This window comes from Merops nubicus, unplaced genomic scaffold (genome assembly GCF_000691845.1).
Source record: "Merops nubicus isolate BGI_N331 unplaced genomic scaffold, ASM69184v1 scaffold8646, whole genome shotgun sequence".
Taxonomy (NCBI): domain Eukaryota; kingdom Metazoa; phylum Chordata; class Aves; order Coraciiformes; family Meropidae; genus Merops; species Merops nubicus.
In genome coordinates, this window is record NW_008614306.1 from 21,096 (window position 1) to 33,487 (window position 12,392).

General features: G+C 44.8%; 1 protein-coding gene across 1 annotated transcript in view; it reads left to right on the plus strand.

The window, feature by feature from the left end:
- GPC4 (glypican 4) overlaps positions 1-6,879 on the plus strand; it is a gene marked incomplete at its 5' end in the record, with an annotated part of 22,221 nt that extends 15,342 nt beyond the window's left edge. The window contains 5 exons of the mRNA XM_008942178.1: positions 1,568-1,698; positions 1,902-2,048; positions 2,432-2,568; positions 4,966-5,141; positions 6,077-6,879. Of these exons, the coding sequence (XP_008940426.1) occupies positions 1,568-1,698; positions 1,902-2,048; positions 2,432-2,568; positions 4,966-5,141; positions 6,077-6,285 (800 nt within the window). The remainder of the gene's footprint in view (positions 1-1,567; positions 1,699-1,901; positions 2,049-2,431; positions 2,569-4,965; positions 5,142-6,076) is intronic.
- Between the last annotated feature and the right edge of the window lie 5,513 nt (positions 6,880-12,392).

Consider the following 12,392-nt stretch of genomic DNA (forward strand, 5'->3'; position numbering starts at 1 on the left):
CACTCCCTTAAGCACCAGCACCTTGGTTGAGCTGTGTGAGTCTCAGCTGACATTGACCCACTGATAGACCTTTGACTAACACCCAGCCAAGCTTTAGAATGTTGAGTTGTCTTTTAAAAAGTGTATTTACAGACTAGGAAAGCATCTGTAGTTCATGTGGGAGGTTTGGTGTTAGATTTATTATTATGAGGAAGATAATTATTATTTATTCATTAATTTAAATACACAAGTAGCTTAATTGTATATTTTCCATCAGTTTGTAATATTTTTTAGTGTAGTTTAACGTGACTTGGGCACTGAAGCGGAGCTGTTACCAAATTGTTCACTATGTGGAATATTTCTGTCTGGCTTTTAACAGGTAGCTGGAGCCCACAGAAGTTTTCTGCCTGTTGAAAGTACCTTCTGCATTTAGGAGGAGGATGAATGTCCTGAGAAACACTTTTCAAGAGAAATTAATAGACTGTGGAATGCCCATTTCTCCTTAATAGAAAGGAACAGGCGTGTCCTTGGAAGCAGGGAGGAGCTCCTCAGGAGAGGGTTTCCTTGGCGCCAGAGGGGCCGTTGTGCTCCGGTCTCCCACATCATGCAGGCTAGGAAAAATTGAATTAAATGAAACAGGAAAATGACGGGTTTGTGGTAGAGCATCATGAAGTGATGCAGGAGAGGAGACCAATAAATGTGGTGTTTTGGGATTGAGGGACTGCCATGAAAAATAGTATTAAAGGTTGTAATAGACAAGAGGAAACGAGTGCTTAGCACCAGGCTTGTACCTGGAGGCACCTTCTGCAGAGAACGAGGGGGAGGGCTTAAATGCAATGCAGGGTGAAAGCCTTAATGCCAATAATAATTTCCTAGAGGAAATAATGGATATTCAGTAGCTGCTATATTTAATGAGGTATTTGATGAGGACGTGCATGTCATCACAGGAGGAGTGAGTGACCTGGTGTTGGCTGAGGGACTTTTCCATCTCCCCTTGCCTAGAGATACACCAAGTACATCATTAGTGTACAGTGTTTACCCTGGTCTCATGCAGTCTCCCTTGTACAAATTGTCCATGTAATGCCAGAAGGTGCAATCCTTTGGCTTCCCCAGGCATGCCAAAGCCTGTAGCTTTCTGTGAGGGAGAGATGATTGTCTTGGGCCATTTTGCATTGGTGTCTCGTGCTCAGAACCAGCATGAAGAAGCCGGTGGCTTTGAAAGCAGTCTTGAAAAACAGATGACACAAGGCAACCTTTAATAAAAGACCATGGAGAGGAGAGTGTTAGTAATGCTTGTTCTAGTGGGAGGAGGTGATTACAGGCTGCCTGCTGGCAGGCTGTGATGGTTCTCGCTCATTCAGTGTAGCTTTTGATGTCTATGAGCCCATAGCTTGGTGCTCGTTGTCTGTCTACAAGCGCCTGGTAAAGCTGTAGGCTCTGGGAATGGAGCAAAATGTTTCCTGGAGATCTGCACTGGTCAGAAGCAGTGTTGCAGTGGTTAAAGCCTCTTTACACAATCTGTTATCCTTGTTACCTGTTATTCTTGAAGCTTTTTCATTAAAAGCCTTCATCTTTTGCTTTATTTTAGATTCAATGCTGCTGGTAGCAGAGAGGCTGGAGGGTCCTTTCAACATCGAGGCAGTCATGGACCCCATTGATGTGAAAATTTCAGATGCAATCATGAACATGCAGGAGAACAGCATGCAGGTGTCTCAGAAGGTAAATGGGCCAAGAGGACACTTGGGCTTTATGGAACCAGTGTGTGTTATTTCACTGTGCTCATCAATATGTTTTTTCTTTAACGCCATTTCAAGTATATATAAAGCCGACATATTATTTTGGTCAGGGACTGGGTTGGAGCCTGGAGAAGGGAGGCTCTTGTGACCTCTCATTTTATAAAAGCCATTCCTTCTCTTCTGTAGGTTTTCCAGGGATGTGGCCAGCCAAAAACGCTTGCCCAGGGCCGGACAGCTCGCTCCGTCTCCGAAGGTGGTTTCAGTGCTCGTTTCAGACCCTACAACCCGGAGGAGCGGCCGACTACAGCCGCTGGCACCAGCCTGGACCGACTGGTGGGTGCCTGGTCCCGCCGGTGCCCCGCGGGCGCTTCCACTGGGAATTTAGAGGGTTTCTTAATATTCCTTGGCTGTCCTAAACTCTCAGAGGGGTGTAATCTGCCCATGGCTCTAGATGTGAATTACCTCAACGTTTCTATGTCAGAAAAGTGCCTGGTTTAAAGGCTTGGCTTATACGTACTGTGTGTTTGAGGAGCAGTGTTTAACTTTGTATTAAAAAAGTAAATCAACCATCAAAACATGCAGCCTGAAGATCTGGCCTATACATGCCTGTTGTGATAAAAAATACCTTTCCAGCTTCACTTTTAATGAGTGTTTGGTATTCTGGATTATGTCCTGCGTTACTCTTTTTTTTTTTTTTTTTTTCTTTTATTTAATAGGTTACTGATGTGAAAGAGAAGCTGAAGCAAGCCAAAAAATTTTGGTCATCTCTTCCTGGCAACATTTGCAACGATGAAAAGATGTCTGTAGGCACTGTCAATGAAAACGAGTGCTGGAACGGGAGCGCCAAGAGCAGGTCTGGCAACGCTGCCGCCCCGGTTAACTCTCTCCTTCTCACCCCAGCCTTTCCTGGTGTGTCATCCCCTCTCCCCAAGCCCTGTTCTCCTTCAGAAGTGACCCTGAGACAAGCTGCTGCCATTCCCCTTTTTTTGTAGATGGGAGAGCTTGAGTGCACAGTTAAAGGGTTGTCCAAGCTCTATATGGTGGTTTGTTTTAAAGTAGGGAACTAAGTCTAGATACTCAGACACGTCATCTCTTCTTGGACTTCAAACTCTTGCTGGTTGCTTATGGGTTTGGGGAGGTGATGGGTGCAAAGTCCTGTATCACAGTCACAGAGCAGGGATGCTCATGTTGCCTGTGGCCAGTTGGTGTTCCTGGAGCTATTGCTGGCTTCCTTGTTGAGCAAGGGCAGGGAAGATGGAGTCTGGTGAGAGGTCCTCCTCTCTGCCGCTGAGGTCAGTGGCACTAGGCAGGCAGTGATTTTCATGCACACTTTTTATGGAAAAATAGTTTAAAACTTTTTTTTCCCCTTTTATTTCTTGTAAGGAAGAAATTAACAACACATGAATAAGCCAAAGATTTTCTGTCATATGGTTTATGTAACTGTTTAACTTCTATTTTAGAAATAGAAGTTTAGTTCTTTCTGTTTGCTTATGGAGGAAATAAGCAAAATCCAAGATGTTCCATTAAAAGACAAAGTCATCCAGGATTTTCCAGCAGTTTTTATAAGTAATAGCAGTTTTTGCCCTTGATATTTTTGGGGCAGAAGACTAAGCCATACCACATAAATTTTTCACTGTTCTGTGTGTGCCTGAAACTGTCTTACTTCGGCTGGGGGCACGATTTGGGTGTCTGCAACAAGAAATGGCTCTGAGGGCTTGTTTGTCAGCAGCACGTACAGGGCTTTTCACAGCAGATTTCCCCAGTGTGCAGGAGGATCAGCACCAGCAAGAGGGGCAGATGGAGACTTGGCAGCACTGGGCAAGGTGATGGAGGAGAGGCTGGACATCCTATGTGGGTTGTGCAAGATATTTTTGCTTTGCTGTCACTGTGTTCTCTGTGGTTCTACTAAGCTAAAAGTTCACACTTTTTTACATGAAACAACATTAGATCATGTAACTGGCCTTCTAATAACAGGGACAGGGGATAAGCATCCTGGTGGATGCGAAAAGAAGCATATTAGTATGCACAGAAAATATGTTGTCTTAGAGATTAGTAATACCAGGCATCTCTTGAAGCGTTTAAGCATTTAACTGTGAGTCAGTAGAATACTTTTATGTCAACTGTACAGCCTAATGCTTTGCTCTTAAAAGACCATACTGCTGTTTAAAACAAAATAGTCTTCCACACTTTGGCCTCTCTCTGGCTTCTTTGAAACATACAATATTGACCACAACCAATAACAAAAATTAACAATGATAATAATAAACCGTCCCACATACAGGACAGGGTTTGAGCTTGCCCTTCAGATGTATGCTTACGTCTCACTGCCTGGTCTCCAAGATGAGTAGATTGTGCTAAAGGCTTTTCTTTCTCTTGTGATACTGATGTTGGCATTGTAACTAGGAAAATTAATGTTTTCTTCTGTTAAATAGTATTTTTTCTTGCAAGTCAGGTAATTGGAGGAGGGGAAAAAAAGTCATATACCTGCTTTATAAGATGATACTCCAAATACCTGTTTTAGGACACAGAATACCTGTATTCTGTTGAGTTTTGTTGCTCAGTCTCTCTTCTAAACCGAGAGACTGTACATGTATTCAGATCTGAGCATGCACACCTCAGGCTGAGCAACTCAGCTCTTCTCTACTTCAATGTGTGGGGTTACATTTCCTCATCTTGAACTTCACAGTTGTTTCTTCTGTTGGGGTTATTAGAGAAACTGCATCTCATGTCTGTGTGGTGAGAAGTGCACATTTAATACCCCAACTTGGTATTTAAGATACATTATGCAAAGCCAGAATGACACTCTTGTCTCCAAGAGTTACTATAGGTTTCTCTATGACCCCAAAGGTTGTTTTCCCAAAAGTGTCATCTAACTGGGCATCAGGGTACCTCAGCAGCTTGCTTTGCTCTGTTGCCTGCAGCGAGCTGATTTATGCTCTTGTAAGCCATTATTATTATTATAAGCCCCAGATCTTAATTCAGTTTTTAAGTTGGGGAGAAAATTCTTTGCACTGTGTTTGTGACACAGGCTATATGAAGATAGTGTTTAATTCCCCATGCTGCTGGGGTTGGGGTTAGAAGCCAAAGAAGGGCTCCATGAAGGTTAGCATACAGGATGATTGTGTTGGGCTCAGGATATTGCCCAGGCTGGAAATAGGGGTGGTGTTGCTGAGTTCCCATGCTGTTGCCCTTCACCACATGATCCCACTGAGCTGCAGCTCTGGTACCAGCAGGAGCCATTTCTTTTCAGATACGACTTTGCAGTGACTGGCAATGGCTTAGCAAGCCAGGTGAACAACCCAGAGGTAGAAGTTGATATTACCAAGCCAGACATGGTGATTCGCCGGCAAATCATGGCTTTGAGGGTGATGACCAACAAGCTGAAGAATGCCTACAGTGGGAATGATGTCGACTTCATTGACATAAGTATGTTTGCTGTATTTTACCTTCTGCCTTTTCTTTTTCCCTTTTTAATCAGATTTCATGCTAACATGGGGTAGCTGGTTAAGCTTCAGCCGTAAGTGTGTCAGTAAAGAGGGTGGCAACAGGCATCTCTGACAGGCTGTGAGAGGAGGATTGTTCCCATAGAATGATTTGGGTTGGATAGGACCTTTAAAGGTCATCTAGTCTAATCACCCTGCAATGAGCAGGGATATCTTCAGCTAGATCAGATTGCTTAGAGCTCCATCCAGCCTGATCTTGGGTGTTTCCAGGAATGGGGCATCTTACCACCTCTGTGGGCAACACGTTCCAGTGTTTCTCCATGCTCATTAAAAAAAAATAGCTCTTCCTTTTATCTGGTTTGAATCTCCCCTCTTTTAATTTAAAACCATTACCCCTTGTCCTGTTGCAACAGGGCTGGCTATAAAGCCTGTCCCCATCTTTCTTATGAGCCCCTTTGAAGTACTGACAAGACCACAATAAGGTCTTCCTAGAGCCTTCTCTTCTCTGGGCTGAACAACCCCAACTCTCTCAGCCTGTCCTCATAGAGGAGGTGTTCCAGCCCCCTAATCATCTTTTTGGCCGCCCTCTGGACCCACTTCAATAGGTCCATGTCCTTCTTTTGCTGGGATCCCCAGAGCTGGCACAGTGCTTAAGAGAGCAGAGTAGAGGGGCAGAATCCCCTCCTTTGGCCTTCTGGCCACGGAGCAGCCCAGGATACGGTCGGCCTCCTAGGTTGTGAGTGCACACGGCAGGCTCACGTCCAGCTTCTCCTCCAGCAGTCCGGGTGGGTGTGACAGACAGCATGCCGAGTGCCCCGCCAGAGGAGCTGTGCTGCTGCCTCCCCGGCGCCTCTGCCCCTGCGGGCGGAGCGTCGCGCTGCAGCGGCGGAGCACAGCCCCTGTGTTTGTCTCCCGCAGGTGAGGAGGGCAGCGGGGAGGAGAGCGGCAGCGGCTGCGAGCTCCAGCAGTGCTCCCCGGAGTTCGAGTTCAATGCCACCGAAGTCACTGGCCACCCCAACAAGAGCGATAAGAACGTGAACGCTTCTGCCGCCGCCCGGAGCGGGCTCTCACAAGCGGCCCTGCTCCTGAGCAGTTTGTTCTTGGCCCTGCAAAGACAATGGAGATAATTGTGCAGCGTGGGGGGGGGGAAAAGACTTCTATTATCAAAGTTAGAAGGCACCTGCTTTCACTTTTATACCATCTAGGGACTTGGCTTTTTAAGTTAATGGACAACAGTGTACAGTTTTTACTATGTTGCCAATGGTTTTAAGATACTGAGTATTTTTTTTTCCCTTGCTATTCTGGGAATAACAGGAATGGGGACTATGAGTCTGTCCCTTTGACCAAGAATCCATGTTAGAGGTGGATAACAGAAATGTATATACAAGCCTGTAGTTAGCTCTGCATTTGTCTTTATCACATCTCTTTTTTGTTTGTTTGTTTTTTGTTTTTCTCCTTTACCGTATTTCTTACAAAAACAGAAAAAAACCAAGGGTCTTTTCTTGGCCTGTAACAAGTATGTGTTTCTGAAATGAAAAATATCTGTACAGAAGCAGGTTTTATTTATCATGTTATCTTAAGGGGAAAAAAATAATTGCCCAGCAAGTGGAAACCATGTTTCATGTAGTTAACTTCCCATTTATCCACATTATGTTAGTTGCCTTATCTGTAAAGAAGTGGAATTAATTTGTCTTTATTATGGTAAAACAGAAGGTGAAGGCAGAGCTGGTCAGTGTGCCAAGTGCCCTGTTTGCATAGGGCATTAATGCCAGGAGCAGACTGTACTTTCTTTACAGGAGGTTTGGTTAAATTGGAAGAGACTACAGAGAACTCCAGTTCTGCAGATGCTACGAAGAGCTGTCATTTGTTCCCCGGGATCCTTGCAATTAGCTGTAACTCCTGTAGGTCAGTTCCCAACGTGCATCCCCCATGGGAATGAGGCATTAAACTTGTTCCGTTGGAAGCAACTTGTCATCTTGCAGATCCAAACACCAACATGTGTCTTGTCTACAAATTTGTTAGATGAATGCTGGATTCATTTTTTAATGTTTTTGCTTGTTTGTTTTTAAAGAATACTTTTGTGGGAGGGGAGGTAGGAGGGTGTCAGGTTTGGTTTTGAAAGAGTTTTGTTTTCTCGCTGGTGGGTGACAAAAGGGAAGGATCAGGTGGGCAGCACCATTGTGGGCAGAGTAGGAGCTGACGGGCTGGACTCCTCCTTTTTGGTGTATTTGATCCCCTGGGAGCTGATGCCCAGTGACTGGAGCTTTTCAGCACTACCTGAGACACCCTCCTCTCTACCTGTGCTTTTGCAGTTGGAACAGTGTTGTGGGGTATGGCAACTCATTAATAAAAGAAATGTATATTTTTAAGAAAAGAGATGAAATAATTTTTAAAAAGAGTTTAGGGAAAACAAAGTCTTAGGAAAGACTCAAAATTATTCTGCACGTCTCCTCCTGCTTTAAGTAGCTTTTAGGTCTGGCTGGATGGTGGGATCCAGCAAGGAGAGCAATCCAGAGAGGGAGGGTTTGCTCTATTCCACCTTTGTGTTGGAAGGATGATCTTCTATTTTTATATCGAAGCATTAATTACTTGTTAGCTCAGGGTCAGCATTATACTCAACTTTATTTTCACACCAAATTTCTGTAAAGTTATAAAGATGGAGTATTCTTGGCTGGTATAAACAATCCTGGAGGCTTAATTTTACTAGAAGTAGCCAGTTATTTATTAAAACATGATGTTAGTAGAGTTAGGGTTATTCTGGCTAGATTATTTTTCTTTAGAAAATAAATCATGGAACCATAAAATTGAAAAAGTTATAAATTTATGTGTGGGAAAAAATGGATTGTAAATAGCTAAGTTGCCTTGCGAGGAATTGGAAAATGTGCTGATACTTAGAAACTACCTCAGTTCTGAGGAATTTCCTTTCTAGCTTTGAGTGCTATTACATTTACTTGGTAGAAGTGAATCTGGTCTCCAATATGTAGCTGAAAGAGTTATCCCTATAGACCTTGTTAGATTGTTTTTAATTCAGAGGGTTGAACTACATCCAGCTGTTTTCTTTCAGCTAAGTTCCCTAACAAAGAGAATTTCTGAATTAAATATTGCTGATGGTTTCCATGACTTTTCCTGATTTGTTTGGTTTCATGGCATTTTCTGATTGCCCTTTAATTGTTTAAATGGTTCTAGCCATTTGAATTTTAATCCTGAAGTAAACAAACCTTAGATGCACTACCATTGTAAATATATCACAGTAAGGTCTGACTGGATAACCCTTCTGGCTTAGACCCAGCTGGCAGGCCGGCAAAGTTAAATGAAGACAAAAAAAAATAAAAAATTAAACTTCTTCAGAGCCCAGAGAGTGGTGGAACAAAAGCCCTTGTGTTCGGAGGGGCTGACTTGTCCAACATCTCCCTTCTTGGTCTAAGTGTTCATATGTAAGAAAGTTGCTTGTAAATTCTTCTGTTTTTGAGAGTTTCTTTCTCAGAAAAAAAAAAAGTTTCTGAATTTATATTTATCGTTTTACAACTAATTGCTTTTAATTATTATTGCTTAGTATGGTACAAGCCGCCAGTGCAAAGACCTGCCGTGAGTTTTAAGTGTCCAGTTGACTTTGTTAGTACCACAATGATCCTCTGCTATACAAAGGACAGATTTGTCACCTGGGGCTACAGGAAACAAGAGTAAACATCAATGTAGGATGATCAAAAGTTGTGTTCCTGCTTTTATTTTGTGTTTGTGTGTGAAATTGGCTCTCTGACATGAGCTTATAAACTAAACCATACGGGTAGAGACAAGGCATGCTGCTGACTTTGAGGAAGGCATGTGCTCCCTTTCTTCAAGTATTTCTTCTCTTTCACATAACCATTGCCATTAGGAGCATGACTTAAAGAAAAATTCCCATAGACAGAATTAAGAATTAGAAGTGATGAAATTGGTAATGAGTTTCAAATGGAAAATGAACCAGAAAGGTGGTGTTCTTGGCAGCATGTGAGGTGCTGTCTCCCAAAGAGCTGGAATAAAACAGATGACAGCCCTTGCAAGGACCTGCTTTAAGAGCTCCGTGCCTCTGGTGGGAGATGTGCAGCCCCGTGCTGCCACAGCCTCGCCGGCGACGCGCATACAGGCTGCCTGGGCTTCCTCCAGCAGACCAGCCTCTGTTTGCACATCTGGGAACAATGAAGGGGGAAAAGGAGAGCACATAATGGGAGAGTCATCTCTTGTTTTGTGCTGTGGTGGGTGGTGTGGTCCTAATTCGGGACAAATGACCAGGGCAGCAAGAAGAGGAGTCCTGCACCTTGGGGCAGGGTCCTGCTCCTGCCCCATCCCTGAGTCAACCTGGCTTTTGTCCTCACAGGCAAGCTGGTGTTTTAGTTCTGGAATGTGCATCCTCTCAGTCACTTCTTTGACCTGATGGTGCTGAAATTTCCATCACCATCTTCTAATTACTTTAGCTGGATGTAACACTTGCTGGACCAGCCAAGCCCTCTGACATGGTCCTGGCTCTTATCTCATGATAACATCTGGTGTTGGGACATTTCAGAGCAATGCACATAAAAATCCCTTCCTTCTCTATGGATGCTTTCAGTTATCACGTGTCCCACAGTAACTGCTGGCCCTGTTTGTCACCGTGCCCCCAGAGCCATCCTTTCCCCTGCTGCCTTTGTGCAGCCCTTCATGTGAGTGTAGCAACATCCCCCATGGTGACAGCAGCAACCAAGAGCTGCTGCCCTGCTCATGCCCTTCGCTTGCCAGGACAAAACCACAGGATTCCTTCTTGTCCCTGGGAAAGCCTGTGCCACTGGCACAGCTCCACAGCCAACAATAGCAGACTCCCAGGTCCTGCTAGTGCAAGTGGTCCTGGAGCGTCTTGAGGACCCTGAAGGACCAAGGATTGTGAGTGTGGGAGCTGGTGGGCATGGCTGCTGCAGGAAACCCCAGCCTGGTTAAATCCATCCCTGGCTATTGGAAGGAAATAACTTGCACTTTTTTTTTAAATGCTGATGGTTTTATTTTTCCATGTAAGCCAAGCTGAGTATCTAAGGTAACTGCAGAGTGCCACTGAGTCAAGTCTCTGCCTGGTGTGATAGCCAGAGGCCATCTGGCTGCAGTGGCCCACAAGTCAATACTGTGATACCTGCAGGACTGGCAGGGGGGTGGCCTGTCCTCTGCTGCCTCTCTTGCTTGGGGTGCCATCAAGGACTGTTAATAATTTTAAAACAAATGTAAAAAAAATGCACAGACGGTGGTGAAAATTGACACAGGAACATTGCAATCCCCATCCTGGCTGGTGGAATCTGTGTTGACCTGAGCTGCTATGGGCCTTGCAGCCAGGAGCCACCGTGGGATAAACCAGGGTGAACATTGTCCCTCCTGCTGATGTCTCTTGGGCTGGGGGTTTCCGTGTTCTGCTTCATGGCATCTTCTTTCAGCATCTTTGAAGTGACTGACTTAATGGTTTAAGGTATCTGTGACACACATTGGTTAGAGACTCTGCAGTAGTGGCATTTTTAGGACCACCTGAATATGAACCAACCCCAGTAATGGTTTTCATTTCTCAGTAATACTGTTTCAAAGTGTCATGTTTTCAGAGTTTGGTTTACTTCTTTGTTGTCTTTTTGTTGTTTGGTAATTCTCTGCTGTGGTTGGTTTGAGGGCTTGCAACAGTGTAAATTGCCCGGGAAGACGCAGCTCTTTATGGGCTTGCTGTAATTCTGGGTCAAGTGTGGTTAAATTGCTGTAATTTGTATCTAATGGATTACATGGATTGAGAGCCCTTTTATAACTACTGGAGCAAGGAGGAGCTGCCTGCCCTGGGAGGAGGGGGAGGCATCCTGGGCACAGCCTGTCCCTTTGTCCCTCTGCTCTGGAAGGGAGGACCATCCTTTTCAGTGGTTGCTTGGCCTGGGCAGCCTGGAGAGAGCTGGGACCCTGCCAGATGCAGAAAGGGCAGGTGGCCATGGGGGAAAAGCTTTTGCTAAACCTGGCAGCTTTTGGAGGATGCTGGTGGCATGTGCTAATGTTGTATTGCTTTCCTCTGTTTACTATCTATGTGCTGTAGGCTTGGTGCTGGTCAGGAGCTGATGGAGCTGCTTCTTCTCCCTGAACTTGCTCTGCTTTGTTGGCCTCTGCCCTTTTGGACTCCTTCCAGCCCTCTCCTAGTGACTTTTTCCCGCGTCTCCTTGCGGCTCTGGCTGCTTTTTCTGGAATATTTGCTCTTTCTGGTGGATCCTCTGGTGTGTGCCCCATGTCCCAGCAGGATTAGGGCAGGAATTTGTCTCACCCATAGACCTTGGTGGTCTCCCTTGGAAGCCATCTCCATTTAACCCCCAACCAGAGACTGCTTCAACTGTTAAAACAGGAGTTTTCAGTAAAAAAGCAGCTCTTAAATTTCCTTCAGCAAACCTGCCTCAGGTTGTTAGCCATTTCAACAGCCAGGTAATGATGTCTGTGTTCCTGATGGCCACGTAGGAGCAAAGCGGGAGCAGCTTCATCTTCACCATGAAATTTGTGGTGCCCGTGCCCCTCTTTTATGTATTGTGGCAATACTATCCCCCTACATAGCTGTTCATCTTCCCAGCATGTCCAGCCTCATTGTCCAAGCCATGTGTGCCATTAATTTGTATGATCTGATGCAAATCAATATGCTAAACCTCTCATTAATTGGGTTACTGATTTATACTAATGAGACTTAAAATCTTGGAGAAGGTTGAAGGTATTTGTTTTTCCTCCGAATGGCTTGACAAGCTATTGTCAGCCCCACAATGGCTGGCCCTTGGCTGAGCTGGTAATTGCCTCCTGACTATTTGCATCCACATAATGGTGAGGATGTTAGCAGGAGTTAAGACATCTCCTCTTTTCCTGTGAACGAGAAGGTTCAGGATTAGCAAGGTGGAATGTGTTTGCTGGGGATTCTGGCAGCCCTGTTGTGGAGGGTGGCTGCTCTTCACATATAACTGGGCTCTGTCGGCGTCGCCATTATAAACCTGCTTTTCTGCAGAGCTTCATAAGCTCAGCCATAAAAACCAGGCGTGCCTGAAAACTTGGCACATTAAGAATTGGCCAGGCTTTTATTTTTTCTGGTGGGAAGAACTGATGATTATTTTTAGAAGAAATTGTTTCGTCTGTGAAGTTTAATGGGTTGAAATGCTGTTTTGGCATTCACCAGCCTTCAGACCAGCTTTGTTGAAAAGCCCATTTAGCATCATCAATAACACAATAATGCTGAGGATCCGCA